This window comes from Ixodes scapularis, unplaced genomic scaffold (genome assembly GCF_016920785.2).
Source record: "Ixodes scapularis isolate PalLabHiFi unplaced genomic scaffold, ASM1692078v2 PGA_scaffold0__279_contigs__length_252992795, whole genome shotgun sequence".
In the NCBI taxonomy this organism is placed as follows: domain Eukaryota; kingdom Metazoa; phylum Arthropoda; class Arachnida; order Ixodida; family Ixodidae; genus Ixodes; species Ixodes scapularis.
Window position 1 is genome coordinate 168407229 of NW_024609835.1, and position 22864 is coordinate 168430092.

At 45.9% G+C, this 22864-nt stretch overlaps 1 protein-coding gene across 1 annotated transcript in view; it reads right to left on the reverse strand.

Moving 5' to 3' along the window:
- LOC120846968 (alpha-mannosidase 2C1) overlaps positions 1-22864 on the reverse strand; it is a 111098-nt gene that overhangs the window by 28288 nt on the left and 59946 nt on the right. The window contains exon 14 of the mRNA XM_042290348.1: positions 6403-6513. Within this exon, the coding sequence (XP_042146282.1) occupies positions 6403-6513 (111 nt within the window). The remainder of the gene's footprint in view (positions 1-6402; positions 6514-22864) is intronic.

Consider the following 22864-nt stretch of genomic DNA (forward strand, 5'->3'; position numbering starts at 1 on the left):
GCAGTCGCGAGGATGCCGCGACATAATCCTGGAAGCCGCCATTTTATTAACTCTGCTCTTCTTGGCATTAGCCAACTTCTCATCACGAATCCTCCTTGGAGAAGCACAAAGACTCTTTACGTACGCACGCTATTTCCGAGAAATAGCGCGCGCTAAAATTGCGCACACAATGCGCAAAACTTGGTTTGCGTTTGGAGCATGCGCAGTGGCGACGACGCTATTCTTTGCGTAAGCAAAGCTTTAGCAAGCGCTATTTTAAAACTCCCTAATGCCAAGGCATTTGAATACTTCATTACTATAGGAGTTCTGCTCACAGTGATCCTTCAGTTTCTCAAAAAAAAATTCCAGTGAGTCTTTACTTGAAACTCCCGGCGTGCTTTCTCGTCGTCATACGACTCATCTTTAGGTGGACTTGCCCCACAACCTTGCACTGCTGCAACAATAGCTTCATCGGTGGTTGCTTCCTCACGGATGATAGAGTCATCGTCATCCTCATCTGCATAGTTTTGAAACGTGTCGTTTGCAGGAACAAAGTGATTTTCCACAAGGTCAGAGCACACGTCGTCCGCACCGAATGCCTTGTCAATCGCAACACTGCGCCGATCGGCGTCCTCCAAAATACCAGCCTCTCACACCAACCCTGCGTCGTGAAAACACTTCTGGATGGTTGTGGCTTTTACTTGCCACCAAGACGTGGTGATCATGTTGATGGCACCCTTCTAGTCCACATTGATGGGTTCGTCTCGTTGCAATTTCAAGACAACTTTTCTGCACGTGCGCTTCTTGTAGAGCACCTTGACTGTAGCGATGATGCCCTGATTGAGAGGCTGGCTTTCAGCAGTGGTGTTTGCCGGCAGGAACTTCAAACTGACTGCACTTAATTGCGGCTGCACATTGTGAGCGCTGCAGTTGCCCAGGATAAGAACGACGCGCCGCTTTTCCGCGACCATGGCCTCATCGAAACTTTTCAGCCAACTAGCAAAGAACTGTTGGGTCATCTAGGCCTTTCCATTTGCTGTGCACACCACAGGCAGACATTCTTGCTTCTTAAAGCAACGGGGTCGCTTTGATTTCCTGATGATAAACAAGCATCGCTTGTCGGAGCCGTCCATGTTTGCACAGAACAAAACTGTGACACGTTCCTTTGAGACTTTGCGGCCAGAACAGGGTTCACCTGTTATCGCGAGAGTGCGATCGAGAAGCATGTTCTAACACAGATCAGCTTCATCAGCATTATAGATGTCTTTGTCCATGTACATGGCAAGCATCGTCTCAAGATGAATGCGAAACGAGGCCTGAATGCTAGCGTCGTCGACTTCCTCCCTTTCGCCTGAGATAACTTTGCAGCTAATCTCGTGGCGGCCTTTAAACCGCTGGATCTATCCATTGAGGGGGTTGAGGCCTTCGTGTTTGAACAAATGTCCAAAGGACCTAGCCTTCTCTTGTAGCATCGGGCCACTCACTGGGACGTTCTTGGCCGGCACTTCATGAATCCACCTAAACAAGGCTTCGTTGACGTCCTCATCCTTTGACGCATGAATCCTCTTTCTTGAGAGCGAAGCAGAATCTTGCTGCAGCTACTTCCATATCCGCTCCCAGTTCTTCCAGACAGTGGAAACCATTATGTCAGCGACGTAGTACTTGGCCGCGATGGAAGCTTTTTTTCATGCCACTTTTTACATCTCTGACGATGCTCTGTTTAGTTTCGAGACGAGGCTTGTTGTTTCTTGGCCATCTTGGGCTTGGGAGACAGGGACAGATTTGCGATGGACGGTCAATTTCCGTACGATATGCTTGACTCGGTCCAAACATCAGACGTGAGAGCAAGCCAGCAAGCTGCAAGAAGCGAAATTAGAAACTATCCAGCTATCCAGTTTTCATTTTGCGCGCGGCGTAAGAAAGGAGGTTGGTTTTCATCACTCGAGCAAGGGGTGAAATCGAAAGGGCGAAAGGCTTGGGTGGCTCGTTGGGGCTTTCGTGCGTGTGTCGCACCTCGCTGTGTTGTACCTCGCTGCACTGCGATTCGTTTCTTGCCTCTCTCTTTTCCTCTCCTCGCTTCCTCGCAATGTCCTTGCCATCCTTGTCCCCGCAAGTGCCGCTTGTGCCATTATCTGGTGACGCACAGGGAAGCATGCTAGCTGCACCAGTCGGCCGGCAGGCTGTTCCAGAAACCACACTATAACCTGTATTTCGCTTCACATGCCTGCATTTTAAGCGGTATGTAACTGTATGGAGTTGTATGGAAGGTGGACCGGTGGTTGAAAAAAAGAGCCACATTATATCCGGTTTTGCACTATGAGCAGTTACATTATAGTAAGTGGTCTATACTGTATGTGGTTTATCCTTCCCCTTGAAAAATGTCAGTCTTCGTAACACCTGTCCATAAGTCTGGGAATCCTTGCGATGTTAATAACTTTTGCCCTCTGTCCCTCCTTTGTAAATTTTCCAAAGTTTTGGGAATGGTAGTTTGCGAGTGTTTGTATTCCTATTTTAAACAAGAAATTTTGCATGTACAACACGAGTTTCTCAAGGGCAGATCAGTAGAAACAAATTTAAGTGCTTTCCTTGGTCACAGCGGACCTGCCGTATGCAACCGCAGTCAGGTGGACACGATTTACTTTGACATGACAAAGGCTTTTGATAAGGTGGATTGACATATATTTTAGTAAAAACTGAAAGAATATGAGTTATGTGCAGTGTATTGCACATGACTTATCTAAGTAACCACCAAAATCAAATAGATCTTTTAGCTGTGTGTCCGAGCCGTTTACTTCTTTACCTGGCATGCAACAAGGTTCTAACCTAGGACCACCCTTGTTCTTGGTGTTCGTAGATGATATACCATCCCGTATTTTGAATAAAAAATGGTAATGTACGCCGACGACTTAAACTGTTCCACAAGATAGACCATATGAATGGCTCCTTATTGATACAAAATGATATCAGCTTCATTGAGCAATGATGTTTGATGAATAGGCTCCGAGTGGACCTAAAAAAGATGCTAGTACCGTGTTTACATGAATGTAGGTCGATCCTTTTTTTAATTTTTTAAAATCTGAATGGAGGTCGACTTATAATCAAACCAAAGCATTCCATCGCCAACAAAAACTAAACAATTGCGATACTATGAACACCTCGGCTTGTTACGAGTTCAGCCGGCTGTAGCTCTAGCATTGTACTATTCTGTGCGCTCATTTTACAATTTTTTTTATTTTTTTTATTTGCCCGATAGGGTATTATTGATAGCGATTCGCAAATTAAACCAAATGTACGGCAGTGAACAGCGCACGGTGCGCCCGACTTCCGGGGGTGCGGCACTTCTTGTAAGAGCCACTCCGGAAGCCGCTGGAACAGCCTCATGGCTCACTCTCCCCTCGGCTTCTCTTCACAGTTTTTCGCACAATTCACGGTCGCACATAGGTTCATCGAGTGTCGAGATCATGCTAGAGTGCTAACCCTAGCATCTGCGTTTATGGCAATTCTTCACCCAGAAGCAACCACCAACTGCGCTGTTGGACTGAAGCTTGACCTGTTGGGGCGGGCGATGCTCCAGTGGAGTCTGCAATGGCGTGGGATCTTAAACTGTGACGGCAAACGAAGAGGCTTCCGCAGATTAAAGTCTGGATAGGTGGGGATGCCTTTCAGAGTTGGAAGTCAGGCTTGCAACGTACGCCACAAAAGTGAGCAATCGATACCTACCCATGATGCGCAACGTGATCGCCGAGCAAGTGCGGAAGATGTGGTTGATGCTGTCATTTACGAAGTGCGAAATTCTGTTGAACGACACTGACGATGTGCTTCGAGAACGTACCAGTGATGATGACGGGACTGACATCAGCGGTGCAGACGAGTCATAGTCTAGTTGCGGACGGAGTAAGAATGACATGGAACAGCTTCAGTTGTCCCGCATCCAGTGTGCATTTCCCAGTTTCGAAAATGGGCATCTCATGCACCTCAGGTGTGCATGTGCAGCCAAAGCGTGCCAGAAAGCCTTTGATCGCATGTTGGAGGCTGGGCTTTCAAAAGAGGCACTTTGTTGTTCTCACGTGTTTGCAGAAAACTTCACATGTAAAGATTTTACAGCTGAGCTGCTAAGAGCTAGTTTCCCCAGGATCGTGTCTGCCAGCAAACAAGTGTCGACACAACACTCCAGACAGCTACCTCCATCTATGAGCGATGGCGGCAACCACACAACCGGCTTGCTGGTTGTCTGGTTGCTGCCTTTGTTCATAAATGGCGGCAACCTTTCCAGGCTTTCCTCTGGCTTGCCGACTTGCGGCCGGCCATTACTTCATTCCCACCATAGTATAGCTTCGCTGATCTTTCTTCTTCTTCACCAAAATAAAAAGGCTGAAAGCTTTTTTTTTTTCTGATGTGCAATGTAGGGGGGGGGGAGGGGGAGGGGGGGGTCGACTTACAATCAAGTCGACTTACAATCGAGTCGACTTACAATTGTGTAAATACGGTAATATCCCTTACTAGGAAGAAAGAAAGCATTATTTTTTACTAATCACCAATGTATGGACAAATACGGAGGGTACTTCCCGTGTGTGATCCTGGCGTTTTTGTGGATTCTCGATTAGATTCTCGTCTACATGTGTCGCTCATTGTTAACCAGGGGCTATGCAACCTGGGCGTCATTTTGTGGTTTACACAAGAAAAACTCTAGCGGTGTCGTGCAGTAATTCAATTGAGAATGTTCAATGCAAGTTTATTCTAATTTTTTATGACACTAGACAGATTGGCCACCATCCTTTTTATGACTACAATCACCTCGTAGTGGACGTCAGTCTCTTGTCCCTGTACGATCACAGAATTGAAAGGGATGTGCATTTTCTATGCCAAATTGTCCGTGGCTTAGTTGACTGCGTGGAGCTGTTGACGGCGCTGAAGTTTCGTGTACCATCGGGCGGACGTCCAAGTACCGAGACACCTTTTATTCCGACGTGCGGGCCGTTCGCCTCGTGGCACGTCTGCAGCCGACTTACAACACTTTCTTTATTCATGTACAATTTTTGTGTGAATTGACTGTTTAGTTTCTCCTGCTCTTTTTTTCGTGCTTGTATTTCACAGGACAGTGCACTGCTGCCCAGGCCATTTGGCTGTTGGCAGGCACTTAAATAAACATACCTATATCTGGTTGTCGCAAAGTAAACAATCTTAGTAGCCTCTGCTAAAAGGATGTCCCAGAAGAGAGCACAAGGTGGAGACACCAATTCTGCAATCTTGTTATGCTTGAGCTGTGCAGGACCAGCAGAAGTATAAAAGGTATGAATCAATCGACATAGTTTTTCCCCTCTTCAGAAATCAAATGCTGCAACAGCAGATTCTTTACGAGATGGGGCCTACACCTTCTAACCTGTTGGAGAGTAGTAAGGGACTACTACGTAAACTTTCGTTAGTTAGACCTCGGTTAATTCGACTTTTTGTTTAATTCGATCGTGTTCAAAAGTCCCGGCGAGCGCCCATACATTTCTATGGGAGGAAAAGTTTGATAGTTCGAACTCGGGAAGACTCCGCATCGGATACTTCATCCTGAGCGAATGCGCGCGGTCTCACTTTGCACGGCACCACGGCAGAAAAACCACTAACGTATGGCGAAACACGGGCCCTTTGCTGCAAAACCAAACGTCTCGATATATGTGTTTGCTCCTCTGCGCCATTGAGATGGATCGTAGCGAATGACGTGAGCCAGCACAACCAATCTGGAGTGGTGTAGCGCGGAGAACATAGCACGTAGTCGGGCGCGGAGACAGCGAGCGCTATCACAGTGCTTTCTGTAGCATGGCGTGCGGTCCCTCTCGCGCGCCGGAAAGCACAAGTTTTTTTTTCTAATTTTATTTTGTTCTTTTTCTTTGTCGCCGACGATCTGGCCGCCTGGCATCAAAGTCGGCTGATAGAGCTTTCCTCTGCGCGCGCTATCAAAGCGCTTTTCTGTAGCACTGTGTGCGGTCCATCTTGCGCGATGGAAAGCGCACTCTTTTTTTCTTTTTGTGATTTTTATTTATCGCCGATGGACTGGCTGCTTGGCGCCAAAATCAACTCGTAAATTTTTTTTTTTTTTTTTTTTAGTGCGCAATTTTTTGGGGACGTGACGTTTAGTTACATTGCTCTTCAGAGCATGCCTTTGGACAAGCGTTTTAAGCGCAGACGGCAGCAGACCATCCGTGAGTACTTCGGACAATAAAAGGAAGTTTTATTTTAACCGTTTTTCTGTCCTTTTTTTAAATTCAATCATTCAAATAGTTTGACCAAAGTTCAAGGTCCCGTCGAGTTGGAATTAACGGAAGTTTACTGGAGTTAGGTGAGCACTCAAACATGCACCTCATTAAAAGAAACCGGTATGAACTCTCCGTTACTATATTGTGCAAACCATACACGGCAAAGAGATCCAATTCTTACCTCAAACTTGGCACAGTCCCAAGAGGTGTTGAAGTGTGTCGGTCTTTGCAGGTGGCCAAACTGGATCTCATATGTGGCACTGCGACTTAGGATGTTGGCCGGGAATTCCACCTTAAAAGAATGGATAATTAAACATGAGGAAGAAAACGAGAAGGACTGACAACCACAGACTGAATTATCCCTACCAATCCGCTCGTTCTGTCCTTAGAATGGGTAGGCTGTGTATATGACATATCTGCAGGTTTTAGGCGTGATAGCATACACGTGCCCAGTCTAGTGAAATTAAATGCATGTATCGAACATATCAAATTTATTTGTAAGTCCAAAAATAATGAACTGAAATGCAAATATCAAATGAAACATATTTATTTGTTAGTCACAGAATTAATCGAACGAAACGATGATTTAAACAGGAGGTAAACTTTTACAACCAGACGATACTCAAGAAACCGAATCCCTTAGGTCGCTTTCATTTCTGTGCATCGTTGTCTCGCTTTTGTTTGATTATTGCCTCATTCGCCTCGGACTGCTGCTTCATTGCGGCCGCAATGGACATGCAATGCGGGTGACAAGACGGCAGTGCGCATGCATAGAGTTATTACAATAAACGCTAGAGGCTCAGCTGGCGCTAGTGTGCTGTTGCAAATTGAAGCAGACAGCATGCAGTCAGAAATTGACTTCCGGTAATGCATTTCTATGGGAAAAAGCGAGTGCATTTTCTCTCTGCGTCGATTATAAGAGCAAATATCACGAATAATTTGTACGTACTAGGCACATTGGAACATTTCTCAGTCACGCAGACGAAATAATTGGTCAGTTACAGCATTTTTATTTGAAATTCGCGGCATTAAAAACGGTGTTAAAACCGCTTCGTACGTGTATTTATGTGCACTGTCGGACACTGTTAGCGCGAACACGGTGTTGACGCTTTCCAGCATGGGGGATATACGTGCCAAACGAACGAACGACATGTGGAAAACCAAGAGCGACGGCAAGAACTTCGCAGTAACACTGGGAAAGTAACTCCTTGTGCTTGCAGACAATCAAAATAAGTTGAAAGTCACGTAATATAGTCCGATTTGCAATAAATAAGTACTGCTTTATTCTTTCTGCTCATGAATATGTGCGAAGATGCTTGTTCGGTGTTCAAATCATCGCCCGCACGCTCCAAATCTTTGCAAATAGGGGGAAGCCAGAGGACAGGTGCGCAATAAAAACTGCCCAACATAGGAAATAATAAGGAAACACGCCTTTCGTAGCCTACGTACTTTATTCTTTACGTTTCGAACTTTTTTTTTTTTTAACCGCTCGTAGAGATGCACGACAAGGTCATTTTCATATAGTGAGAGGACAGACATATTAGCAATATATAAGCACCAACGGAATGCTGGCGAACTTTGAACACACTCTACATTCCTTTCGATCGTTATTTTGCTAAGAATCGTCGCTCGTTTCTACATACCTGCCATGGAACAGAGGTTTGGGCCTGAAATATAGCGAAGTTTAACATCGTTCAGTGGTAAAGGAAAAATGTTGTAACTAAAGCAATTACACTTTCACAATATTAATAAAGGTACATACTACCCGGTACAACCGAAATAACAAAAGTTATTAATGTTATTTTCCGGCGACGAGACAAAATTCACGCGCGTTTTCCCATAGGGATACACAGGAAGACTGGAAAAGTAGACTGCATGCTGTCTGCTTCAATTTGCAACCGGAAGTCCCATAGACACTAGCGCCAGCTGAGCCTCTAGCGTTTATTGTAATAACTCTATGTGCGCATGACTTCATGTCAGCGTTGGATGTATTAGGATCACCTTGTTCGGTGCATATCGCTTGAAGAGATGCAGATGTTTAGGCGACTCTTTCACCATTACTTTTGGCTCGATGAGTTCTATCTACGTCCAACATTTCAGTGATGTGCATAGAACAGGAACGGAGATATAGGCCTCAATGCTAAATTTCAGGCTCAAGTTTCTACTTTAACGTGTAATTAATGAAGCAGTATTGTCACAAGTTATATGTTACCACCTACTGTGGAGTGCATGCCTATTCAACTCTGAAATGACACCGGACACAAATCAATCGAACAAAACGTCTGCTAGTAACAGCGACTCAGACCGTACCGAACGTGCACTCGGACGGCTAATCGAAAGCGTTGTTCCACTTTGTGCTTGCGCAGGAGGGGAGTGAATGGGTGTGTTTCAAATGAGTGAGACATCAAGTGAAAGATAATACTACCGTAAAGTTCCAAGAGAATGCCCGCCCTCGAGAGATCGCCCATCCCGTTTTTCTGGCTAAATATCTGTAACGCAAAAATTCCGAGACATCGCTCACCCTCCGATTTCTGTCGGACGTCACGCAATGACCGACGGGAATCGCATCAACCACGCAATTCACTGTACCGGCACGTCTGACAAGCGAGTTCATAGCAGGTTCCCGCGTTTTTGTTTGCGATTTGCATGTGCGATATCGGCTCCTGTAACACGCGAGTTGTTCCCACATGTATGTTGCACTGTGAGATGCAAATCTGCTGCGTCTGCAATCTGCAGTATCCATTCCCGTGACATAAAGCTTTTAGAGGATTCCCGCGTTTTCGCCCGCAATCTGCGTGTGCGATCTCCATTCCACGCAAGTTGGTCCCGCGTGTATATTGCATCGTGAAATACAATTCTGCTGCGTTCACAAACTGCGGTGTTTGTTTCCGTGACATGCGAGTTTGTAGCGGATTCCTGCCTTTTTGTCCGCGATCTGCGCGCGCGATATCGGTTTCCGTAACAGCCGAGTTTGTAGCGGGTTCCCGCGTGCTTGTTGCACCATAAAACTTGCATCTGCTGCGTCCACAATTTGCGGTTTCGTTCCAGTGAGATGCGAGTTCTCGGCAGATTTCCGCGGAACCTTCGCACCGTTTAAACGCGAATTTGCTGCGTCCGCAAACTGCGGTATCCTTTGCCGTGACACAGGAGTTCGTAGTGAACTCCCGCATGTTTATCGCATCGTGAAACGCGAATTTGTGGTGTCCACGATCTGTGGTATCAGTTCCCGCCTTACGTGGTTTGTAGCCGGTTTTTGATAAAGTTTTGCTGTGGCGTCCCTAAAGATAGCCCGCCCCATGTTTTTCACCATTTATCTCTTCATTTTGGGTGGGCATTCTTTCGGAACTTTACGGTAGACACATAACGGAAGAAGAACAATTGCTCTCTGGAATATAGCAGTGGTGGAACTGACAAGTGGTGATTTGGAGCAGCTCTTGCAGCAAGGAAAAACTGGTTTTGGAGTAGATTTCCCGCTTTTGGAGCAGACAATTTTGAGCGTTCATGTTGAAAAATTTTATACAATCTCTTTGAAAGTTAGCCTGTGAAAAAAATGTAGTTGTTGGAGCGTTGGGTGTTTATTTAATATGTCATACCTACATAATGACAAATACACAGCGCAAAAGGACAAAAAGGGAAGAGACACACCGGATAGAACAGAGCTTTATTACAGTTCATACCTACAGGTGACCTGGCCGCTACAAATATTTATTTATTTATTGAATAATCGCATGCCGGTAATTTTGTAGATGTCTCAATCAACCTATTAGGAGTACCGATGACGTCTTCGGTCTGTGATTGACGTAAAAAGATGTTTTGGGCTACTTTGTGGGGTTTGTATCACGGTGACATAATTGTCGTGAGTTCAACATAAAACGGACACTTTTGTGTAGAATGTGTCTCACGCTGCCCTCGCTCGTATTCAACCTGCTACTGTTCACAAAGCAGCTAAGCGGAGCACATAGCTACTCTAACCGATCACAATGCGTAGCACTAGCTATTCATTGCGATCGATGTGAGCAGCGCTTGCACAAAAACCAATAACTTTTCGTTAGACATGTGCAAATAATGTATTTTGGGTTCAAAGAAAATTCAAAGTTAATAGTGGTTTTGGCAAAATATATTTTAATAAAATAATGAATAGTTGCTGCACCTTAATCCATGCCTTTCAGTACTGCTACACCATGCTTAAACAAAAATACAGCTGAACTCGCAAAAATTGTTCCCAAGCTCCAAACTGCCCACTCATCAGCTCTCCTAAATTTAATCTACCGTAAAATCCTGAATTAACGCCCCCCTTTTGGCCGTAGATAATTGGCAAAAAAAGTGGGGTGGGCAATCTTTCAGTATTTAATAACCAAAATCACAAACAAAAATCGAGTAACTCGTGCGCCAAAGCAGCATGGGTTTTATTTCCCTAGCTCTCATCGCTGAAACCATCAAACGACACATCGCTTTCGCTGTCGAAGATTAAATCTAACGCCTCGTCAATGAGGCTCTCGGGATCCTCGGGTCCATTGGTTACCGAAGCCAAACGGTCGTTGAGCTCGCCGTCCTCGGAACCATCGAGCCTTGTGGATATTCCGCACCGTTTGAATGAACTCCGCACGGTACCCTCGGAGACGGAGGCCCACGCCTGAGCCATGAAGTCCACAAGCTCTTGACGCGACGGCTTGCGAAGGTTGCCCTTTGGAGTCACCGAACCTTTCCGGAAGAACGATGCCCAAATTCCACGCAGCGCGTCCTTGAAGGGCTTCACCCATGAGACGTCCGCGGGTTGCAAAATGGACGTGCAACCACCCGGTATCAAGACGACGTCAGTGTCTTTTGCGTCGAGCGCTTCTCGGGCCGCCTCTGTCTTGTGTATGGGTGCTTGGTCCAGTATGAGCAGTCTCCTCACGTCGTCGGCGTTCGGGCCCCAAACTCTCCTAGTCCACTCCAGTAGGACGGGAGAGGTCATCCAACCGTTCTTGGAAGAAGAAACTCGCACATTTGCTGCAAGTACAACAAGTATAACATGAAATAACAGTTCGGGCCCCAAACGCACATTACACATGCTACGCCGATGAGTGAAGATATGCGAACTGCCCGATTTTATGGCCGAGCGCCGAAGCACGCGCAAGTGAGTAAGCTTCGGAAAGCCAGCAAGTCACGCGCCAACTGCTCGTGCGCTCAAGATGGCGCCGGCCAGAACGGCTACGCGATCTTTCGGAAATGGGGCGATACAAAACAAAACGGGCTGTGGCGTTTTGTCAATGGATGACGCAACAGTCGCTCTATTTAAAAAAAAAAAAAATGCTGTCAGCCTTATTTTTACGTATTTCTAAGGCTTTGTTTCGACATTTATACCCTGAATGGTGATTAATTACAACATACCTGGAATCCTTAGAGAAAAGAGTACTCTGGGGGGAATCCGGCCGGTTGGCTCCTTCAGTACGATCAAAGCAGGTAGCTTGACGCCCGCTGCCGTCGCGCACAAGGCCACCGTCATCCCTCGCCGAGCACAGCCGGTGTTGGCGATGCGAATACTCGACTCGCCGACAGCATTGTTGGTTCTCGCAGCAGGGCAATCCATACGGACCATAGTCTGATCCATGTTGGCTATGTTGTAGTCCGAGTAGTTGTGCTCCCGGCGCAGAGTTGACAGTGTACGAATTGCTTCAACGTAGTCGGCAGGCAGCTTCTGACTTTCGTTGGTCCCCACCCGCATAGACACATTAAATCGCTTCTTCCAGTTAGCTATGTACTGGCATGACGCTTGGAAGTTTCCTAGGCCCATCTGTTCTGCCAGTTTCCGCACATGCTCTTGAAGCAGGCGATTGCTGACTGCTCGACCGGCGGATCTCTCAGTCTCCAGGAAGTCCATCAGTGCGTCGTCGATTTCTTCCCTAAAAACGGGTCGTCCCCTACCTATTGCTCTCTTCAACTTGTTCGTTCCATGGCATTGTTGTAGAAGTACTTGGTAGCTCGTATTCCATTCCCGTACACGCTTCCGGTCAACTTCGAAATGGCGCGCAGTCTTGCTCACATTAGCTCCGTTCTTGCGGTGCCATTCCACGACTTCCACTTTCTTCTGGATGGTATAGCTGGACCTCATCCCGAGTATACACAAGAAACATCTTCACAGTTTGCTGGTCGAAAGATTTTCTGGGGTTCTCGGGCGATCGACGACAACCACTAAGTGACCTTCAACGCTTTCCTGATGTCATTCAATAAGTGACCTTGACCGCTTTCCGGGTTCCTTCCGTTATCTTATCTCCCTTATTGTGTGTGGCCTCTTCTTTTTGTGAAGGGAATCCTAGGCTTTCCAAACCTTCTCCCCTACCCTCCGGCACCTTCGGGCATCGCTATTTTTGGAAGGTGGGCGACCTATCAGTATTCGCGGGAAACACGTGTTCGAACATAAAAGCGGAGTGGGCGATCTATCGAGTGTGGGCGCTATTTCAGGATTTTACGGTAGTTATATTTATAGACTATGTGGCCTCAGAAAGTCCACTGCCTACATTTAAATGGTAAGTAAACGGCTGATTTGACAAAACATTATTCCTATAAAGAAGCCGAGCCCTACCTGATTGAGGGGATTTATAAAGCTTCTTGCTATACAAAAATATTTTTCTTTAATTCTGAAATAAAAAACAAAAAAAGAAAACAAGCACAGATAATGAACACAGGTTGTTAGAAAATCACGTGCCCAAGATATACCCTCGCATAACAGCCACAGTTAAATTTTGAACATTTTACTGCAATGCAATATCATTAATCGTAATGTTTCCTGTTTCTTTTTTTTAAATACATTATTTGCACGCCTGCACCCTACAAGTTTGAAGGTGTGTTTTTCGCCTAAGTGCGCGGCTGCGCAGCGGCAAAGCGAGACGCGAGATCGCGGTGCCCGCTCCGCAGTTATTGCTTCTCCGTAGTGCACGTGTACTTGAGGAGAACCACACTTAAGGGGGCTAACCCGTCGTGATCAACATTTCGAAAAGTATGAATATTGCAGTTCATTCAGAAGCGAATATCAAATAGCATATTATTTGAAACTACTATTAGACCTTGCATATTCGCGCAGCCCTACTCTTTGCACATACTACTTAGGCACCCGAAAAAAAACGACTGTACTTCCTTAATTCTCAGTGGCATCGCCAACCATGCCATGTGTCAAACTTTGTTTTCTTTTCGAGAACAGCTTCCTTTTGGCACAGACATGGCACAAATTGTGCACAAGTACAGCCTTTAGACCAGCATGTAGCAGGTCATTCGTTCTGGTGCAGTTTGGCACAAATGACGCAGAAGTTCCAGCACTGTTATAGTCACAGAGCAGTAGGCTGTTATAGCGAGGTCCGTTTTCAATGCATAATTTTTCCATACACACACCCCTTCAGGTGAGACGTCACAACAAAAGAGAAGAGAGGAGTTTGTCACATTCAACAACAAGCAGAACTCAGTTCAATTTAACATCTTTGAAACATATGAAATGCCCGGCTAAATTTAAACTACCGTAAAAAACCGGGCAAACACCCACTCAAACTTTGGAGATAATCGCAAAAAAATGGGGGATGGGCACTTGTCCAGTCATCAATTTTACATATAAATGTACTGTGCGTATTTTCTCAGATCTTACAAATTTGGTAATGGGCGCTTAATGTGGAATGGGCGGATGCGCGGTACTCTGCAGTAGTGCACTCCAGTTTCCATTCGCAATTAACTTCCCTGACAAGTAGCCAACACAGATAGTCAAATGCCTTTATTCTGTTTAACATATAGAATACACGGCCCCGGTAAGGCACAAATGACCTCTACGAGATCTCTGAGCAAACAAACAACTGATTTCAAGTAAATTGTCGCACTTAAGCGATATGCGAGGCGACGTGCACAAATTGAATACCACAGCGTCAATGCCAGCATCGGATAGTTTTTATTTCAACAAGTTCGTCGAGACCCCACACTGAGGACAGCGACATTGTTGTCAGCATTTGACGCACTCCATGGATCAGAAGTGTCGAGCCCCAAAATTCTAAACACTGCTGGAACTGCGAAGATTGTGATCTTGCCTCTTCTTTCTCAGTGCCAGAAGTGTCAATTTGCGACGTTTACTGACACGCGCTGCAGGAGTACCACATGGCGCTTGCATGCATGTGCCTACTGCACGTAATTGTTCGAGAGCATGTGAGCTGCAGCACTCAAGGAAATCGTAAGCAGAGAATACGCCAAGAGTCGTCGCCTCTTTCACTTTCCGGATGCACGTTGTGATCTTGTTAAAGAAAAAACAGAGCGAGAGAGAGCGAAGTATGAGAGCAAAGCGAGATGTGTGGCCGGCAACATGTTGTCGCGTGCGAATAGCTGAGTCAGCAGTGAGCTCGACTCCCAAGCCGCTGGCTGGGGTTTAATCCCCACCAGCGCTTGTCCTTATCTTTCTTTTTGTATGCATGACTGGAATGTTCCAGATGACTCGAGAATCTTGTTGTGCCTTCGAGCTCGGGGAGCCTTTAGATACCTACGCGCTTACAAAAGAAACTTCGCGTGGCTGCTTGAGTCAGTCATCCTTCTGTCGCTGAAAAAGTATGTACAGTCTTCGTTTACTTTGTGTTTCTCGGCACAAGTTCGCTCTTGAAAACATTCAATGATGTCAAGGAGGACTCATGATTTTCGTACCAGTGCTTGGCAGTCCCCCCAAAGCAAGAAATAGACATTGTGCAAACGCTGTTTGTCGGTCCAGCCATTGTGGCGGGTAATGCGTTTGTACTGCTCGATCTAGTCTTCAACGTCTTTGCATTGTTTGCTGTGGAACAGAGCAGCTGTCCGTGGTGCGATAAAAGGACGACTGACTCGAGCAGCCATGCGAAGCTCCTTTTGTAAGCGTGTGAGTATCTAAAAGTTTCAGAGCTTGAACAAACAACAAGACTCTCAAATCATCTGGACCATTCCAGTCATGCAAACAAAAGATAAAAACTTTCAGCCTTTCCACTCTGGTGAATAAGGAAGACTAGCAAAGCTGTACTATGGTCAGACGACCTCAAGGACGACTTCTTGGACGGCCTCAAGGACGCCGCCTAAGGACGACATCTAGAACAACTTCAAGGACGACTTCTAAGACGGCCTCGAGGACAACACCTAGAGGATGACCTCAGGGACGACATCTAGACGACCTCAAGGCCGACACCTAGGACGACCTCAGGGACGACGCCTAAGACGACTTCTAGGGTGATTTCGAAGACAACATCTAGGACGACCTGAAGGACGACTTCTGGGGCGACCTCGAATGCGACCTTGAAGACGACCTCGGGGACGACGTCTAGGGCGACCTCAAGTATGACTTCTAGGATGACCTCGAGGGCAGCCTCTTGGACGACATCAAGGACGACCTCAAGGACAACTTCTAGGACGACCTCCAGGACAACCTCAAGGACGACCTCAAGAACGACGTTCTGGATGACCTCAAGGACGACTTCTAGGGCGACCTCGAGGACGATGCCTGGAGAAATTCAGCCTTTCCACTCTGGTGAAAACCAGAGTGGAAATGCTGAAAAGGTTGTCGCCATCTATGAGCAAGGTCGGCAAGCCGATTGTCTGCTTGCCGCTGTCGCTGATAGATGGCGGTAGCTGTCCAAAGTTTTGTGTCGACATTTCTTTGCGGGGGACACGATCCTGCGGAAACTAGCCCTTAACAGCTCCGCTGTAAAAAAGACAAGCACTGTTCAAGATTGAACCCCATCCAGCGGCGTGGGAGTCGAGCACCCTGCTGCCTTAGCTATTCACAAGCGGCATTACAGTTGGAGTCATCTGAAGATGAATTCAACTGTGACATCAACAACAACCTCAACTATGGCCTCAAAAACAACCCAGACTAAGAACTCGACAAAGCCCCTGGCCACGACCTCGACAACAACATGATGACAACTTCGACGCCGATGCCGACGATGAAACAGACATGGACTCCAAAGACCAACCCCAGCTACGATGTCAACGACCATCCCAACTATGGCCTCGACAACAAAGTGTCTTCGACCTTGACGACGAGACTGACGACAACACACGCGATGACTCTAACAACGACATCGACAATGATCCCGACTACGACTTCGACGGCGACCCTGTTGACGACTCCGATGGCGACCCAAGGCCGACCTGAACGATGACTTTAACGACAACCCCGACTACAACCTTGATGACGACCTTGACAGGGGTGGAACTCATAAAATGTACTTGGGAGCAGACATGGGAGCAGCTGAAACTGCTGTTTTGGAGCAGGCTGGGAGCAGCTAAAACTACATTCTGGAGCAGGCTAGGAGCAGCTCAAATCAGTTTTCATTGCACTTCAGGTTGTGTCTTAGACAATCACAGAAGCAATTTTAATTGTGCTTAAGGGGGGACATGGGTCTCTGGAGCCAAGAACACCCTAAACCCGCATTCTTTAGAAAATGGCGATGGCTGTTGTCCTTCTGAGCTTACCAGACTTCTAATTTCATGGACGAATATTTGGGCTATAAATCAGTTAATAATGTCTATGCGGGCTGAATGTGCTTTGAAGTTGACCCTAAAACATTGTTTTTACAACACACAATTCTTGGACTTGTTGAAAATTTGCAGGAGGGATATCTCAGCATCCAGAGTAGATAGAAGTATAACCTTTCCTGAAATCTGTAGCTAAATGTATGAAGCGTACAATGTTGAGAGCAGATTTTCTAATACAAGTCTAGAATATTTTCTATTTTATCTTTTGTGTTATTACTTGTTAGTCATGCACTGAGCACTGAACTTCAATGTGTGGTAAAATCACTAATAATGGGTTTATCTTAAAAATACTTCCAACATTGTATTCTTTACACTTCGTAGTATCTAGCCATGTGTTAAAAAGGATATTTCGTTGAGCAGTTTTTTTCCTATCATTCCTCCAAACAAAGGCAGGCAAGTTTTAATTATCTTGAGGACAATTCTACTGACTGAGAAAACGACCAGATATCTGAAATCAGCACAAAAAGTTGAACAAGCTTGTGCAGTTTCAATGGGTTCGGTCATAGAATAAGAAAAAAGCTCCAAGACAAGTGTTCCCAGAGATGAGCATGAGTGGTTAGGAACCTATGTAGATGCGATAACAGAGTAACAGGTGCAAAAGCTTGGCCTTAGTGAGAACCAAAAAGCAAGTACCATATGCTTCTGAAGATAGTGTCCTTGATATTTTCTGAGTAACTTTCAGCTGCTCAAAATTCAAACCAGCACTGTTTATAGCACGACTCACACGTGCTTGACATAGTAATTATACGCGCGAACCAACTGCAAGTCCGTTGCGTAAGCAACGGACTTGCAGTTGCGCGGAGGAACTGGGCAACAAATTTTGAGTATATCCTATTGTACAACTTAATATCTAAGCATCAGACTACGATTAACGTAGTTATCATATTCGAAGCGATGAGCCAGAACAAGGTTAAAGTACGCTGAGTAGATCTACCGCTCACGTGAGAGCTGCTGGCCGGCAAGAATCGGACAGCGTTTCAGTTCAATCAAATCACGATTTATCTTGCAGGAATGGGGTTCTATCTTCTAACGATGAAGCACTAAAAGGAATCTTTCGCTAATGTGTTTTCAACTGGCTAACGTCCGGAACCCGGGGCGCAGACCCTCAGGCAATCTGACGCTTAATGACTCAACCTCACCTCGGCCAACTTGCTTAACCGCTTATGGTTGAAGAATAATAATTAAGTCGCAGGTGATGTAGCGCTGGGAATCCGACCCCCGAGTTTTTTCGCGCGCTTCCGACTCGGGATACACAGAAAAAATAAACGGAACAAAAAATTGCAAGGCCGACCAACCTAAACACGCTCATCGCTGCCAATGGAGTCAATAAAAACCGAAACCAAGACGAAATATAATTATTTTGGCGCACGTTGTGCGATTTGGAGCACAATGGCGCAAAGTATTGCCTGTGGCGCAGTTTCCGCAAAATGGCGCCGGATAGCGCAGACAAATCCGTCTGGCGCAAAATGGCGCAAATGGCGCAGCCGTTCCACTCCTGCCTTGATGACAACCCAATGTCGCTACCTCTGACGAGTGTGATGTCGACCACAAAGACAAACAGGACGATACTCGGTTCGTCACTCAACGAGTGGAGGAAGTTCGCCAGCTTGGCCACATTTTGATTCTAGCTGCACAACTTGCTGACGATGGCTGGTACAATATTTGTCGCCACGACGCCCAGTTCCAGCCCAGCTACCAAGTGTGGATATGAACGGCAAATCACCGTTGCAGCAAGGAACTGTTAAAGTGGTGTTTAGGCCTGAAGGTTATTTGCTATCTCAGGGACCGAAACTGTAAGCCATTGCCCGACAGAACATGAACATTGTCACGCCGTCCTCTGCGACCCAATGGTGACTCACACCATCTGACTAGAACTGAACTATGCTCAAACTGTGAAAATCTATGTTTGAAGTGACTCTGTAGTTTGCCCTTCCCTCGTTTCGAGTTGTCAATTTCATTTTGTGTTGCATCGGGACGATGCATTTTTTTCAAGAGGGGAGTAATGCCATGTGCAAATAGCTGAGTCAGCAGTGTGTTCGACTTTTCCGCTGCTGGCTGGAATTTCATACACACCAATGTTTGTCCTTTTTATCTTTCTTTTGTTTGCATGACTGGAATGTCTCAGATGACTCCAGAATCTTGTTTGTTCCAGCTCGGAAACTTCTAGATACCCACGCGCTTGCAAAAGAAGCTTCACGAGGCTGCTTGAGTCAGTCGTCCTTACGTCGCCATCAAAGTATGTACGGGCTTTGTTACTTTATGTTTCTCGGCGCACGTTCGATTCATTAAAAGTTTATTTTAAGTTTTAATAATCAAGTTTATGTTTTTCATTCGTAACAATATCCCGGACTTTGCTTGCATCGTCGGCAGATGCACTGCCAGTGGTAACCAAAGACAATGTCGCCGGCGATGGAGATCCATTGAGTTTTGCTTTCATACTTCGTCAGCTTGGTTCTCGGCAATGTGCCTGGGTCGTCGCATGACACGGGATGCATATAATCACACATTGCGTAATTCGATTGGATAGTAATTTGATTTTATGGGAAGTTCGCCAGGCTCGTGCTCCACAGGTGCAAAATGCAGGATGTCGCATAAGCCGGAGATGCATAATCGGGATTCCACTGTACCCTAAAATGCAGATAACTATAGGCCATAGATCAATGGTTCTCAACCACTAATGCTTTGGGGACCCCTTCTGGATCAACAGAAGTGATGGGGGATTCCATTAACCGGGAAGGAGGAGAGGGTAATGAATGATTACAATAACAAAAATGTTAATAGAGAACATTACATGCGTGTAAACCAACTTTGAGGCTCTGAAATGGAGAATAATCAACCCTGCTCAACCAGTGCACATGAGGGTCTATTTAGCTTTGTGTATCAGCCAGCATTAGTTAAAAACAAAAGTTCTACTGCTTAGCTTCACTGACGGTCTAAAGCTTCAGACCCCAGAAGGCCCTTAAAGGGGCCCACCAACACTTTTTTGACAGGTTTGAAGTTTGCGCTGAAACGGAGCTCCATCAAAGCAGGAACACTCAGGAAAAAAAATATTACAGAAATTCGCAATATTTTACGAGTTATTAGCAAATTAAATTTTGCAGAAAACAACTTTTAGTAAGCAAAACATTGCGCTTCATGACGTAAAATGAAACAGTTTAGCGATTGGAGCAAAGCGGTTGGCCAATTGGACGCGAGTTCGGTTGAGAGCCCGTCGGCCCGGTCGGCTCGTCGGCCATTAGGCCTAGTTGCAACCATCGTAGCTTTGGGATCGGGTTGCCATCATCGATGAATTTACCGGGATTATCGGATTTTGAGGGCGGATCTGGGCGTCGCGCCGTACGAGGACACTCCACGCAAGCGCCGCATCTCTGCCTCAATCCGCTTCGACAGCCGCGGAAGACTCGTCTCCCGCAACTCCGCCACCGGAGCCGCCTCGGCGACTAGGAGGTACAAACTGGGGAGCGTTCCCGTTGGGCACGATATAAGCTGGGTCCCGTCGCCACACTTCACTCGAACAGTGAAAAGTCTGTCACAGCACTAAAAGAAAATAAGGGTTCCCCTCGCTCCTCTTACTGCTTTTAGTTGACCGGGACCGGGGGCACACAAGTGAAAATACGATGCGCGTTGTCTGCACGGACCACCTGTCGTCTGCTCGCGAAGGTACGTCGCGGACGCCGCTGGGAGGTGCGCCTGAACGACAAGGCGTTGTTTTCGCCCTTTTTGAACTTTACTTTGCAACTTTATTAGCTCTGTAAAAATGACTTGTTTGAGAAATAATGACGGTTAACGTGTGATATACTTTATTTCGCTTCAAAATTCCTGGGGCGGCTCTCGCCAATCACGAAACCCAGAGAATGTGACGTAGAGTGAAAAAGAGCGCCGTTTTGCGCGCGCATTCGGCACCTCGCGGCGCCACCGTCGGAGGAGGTGTTTCCGAGTTGTCAAATTAAAATATGATGCGCTAATATTTTCAAACTCTTTCGTTGTCCACTGGGTTTCCGGGTCCACTAGCGTGTAGAAACCGCAAAAAAAAGTCGACGCTCAAATACTGTTGGAGGGCCCCTTTAAGGACTCCAAAGGGTCTGCAGACCCCCATTTGAAAACCACTTCCATGGATTATTCCCATAAATAGGTAAAAAACATACCTTCGGAAAGCCGAGTGACTGCGCAATACTTATAACATTTACCTATTTTATATATTGGCAGTCAACTAAATATCCTGTATGTCGACTACAAACCTGATACATAGTACTATGCTAATATTGATGCCGGTCATGCCATCTGCTTGCTTCTGTTCATCTGGATCGGAGGCCCGTGAAACAAAATGGAAGAAAATACATGTTCTACATACTGCACAGTTAACACTGCTTTTAACACGATAGTGCTAAGGAGCTCGTGTCACAAATACACCAAGGCACTTCTTATGAGTTGTGAATGCAAAAGCACGCACACCACTCTTCGCTCCCTCCTTTAATCTGCGACGTACGACACGCCGACCTTGGGCGTAGAACAGTGGAGCCACTGCCTCGCGGACATGCAGCGCCTTCAGGTGAGCGATCGTTCAAACTGTCGTGTGCCTTGTGGCGCAAGAAAGGAACAGATAGCAACATAGTTCCCAGCAGAACAAACCCCTTTTTTATTCTATGCACCATATATATTGCCACATGCTGTACAACCGATAACAGCTGAGCGAATGCGGTGATCAGTGATAACACAACAGTGTGATAACACAGTCAGGATGACACCACACAAACTGACGCGCAGCGGCCAATAAGAGCATCGTCGACGCGCGCCAGCCAATGGGACCAAAGTGTAAAAGGTGCCATGGTTTCATTAGGGTGCCGTTTTGCATGGTTTCAAAGCTGATGACGTCAGCCTGCTCCACGAGACAGTTAATGCTTTCGCATTAAAATGCTGGAGTCGGCATCGGCACCAGTGAGACGGGAAAATCCCGACCTGACTTGTCGACAGGGTCACAACGTCAGAGCCACATGACCTCACGCGGGAGTTTCAAGCAACCTACAACAGTCACTTAAAATGCGGCGTCGGCGTTGGTACGGGTATTACAGACCTATGGGCACGGGCCACTGGCCTTCTGTGATGTCCAAACTCTGAAGGGTTAAATAAAAAAATATCAATATCAATATATCATGTGAGGTCACGCGTGGAATGAAAGAGATTAAAACATGACATGTAATAAGAATTAAAGGTTACCACATGTCTCCAATGATTTCACTTTATAAAGTAATTCATTCGCTTTAAAAAAACATTCGAGGAATTTTAGGCGGAGGTGGGATTCAAACTTAAGACCTTTCAATTTCGAGCCAGACATGCTGCCGACTAGGCGACGTAGACATGCTTGCACAGCTTGGGAAACAATAGAGGTTTACAGTCAAACCCACTTATAACGAACGTGATAGTTCAGCGAAAAGTGGTCGTTTAATCAGTAGTGCGTTATATCTGGACTTACCTTTAAAACGTTATAAATAAGGATAATGAAGCTGGTATTGGTAGTTTCACTCTGCCAGCTCTTTGTTTAAAGAAACTGTTTGCAGGATTCTAACGCGCCCCTAATTCTAACGCGAAGGCAGATTTAGCTTTCAGATAATCAAAAAGTAAATTGCTGCCGTTTCTACCACGCAAGTAAAATAATGAAGATTGACCACATATACCTCATAGCAGGGCTGGGCAGTATTGCGATACAAATGTAACGCGATAGTATCTCAGAGATACTTTCGAGTATCTGTATCTTTGTATCGAGATACATTTGAAATATGTATTTGTATCTCAGTAGTAAAATACATTTAAGATGTATCGCCTGTATCACAATACTTTGCCAGACTTATGTATCTCGTTACATTTGCTGCACTTTTTAAGATAAATTTAAAGAATAAATACACCTGTTTAGTGCAAGTTGCTTCGGAATTTATAATGTGAACCCGCCAAATAACATAATCCAACTCGATCCCAGACATTAAAAAAAAAAACTGGTTTAAAGAAGGTTACTTGCAAGAATAACAAAATAAGTTCCTCTCGCAAAGGCCTACACTCCTCGCAGTTTAGCAGAGCGAACGCTGTAAAGGAGTTGAATGAAAAAAAGGTACGGCCCTGTTGTTCAATCTCCCCGCACTATGGGT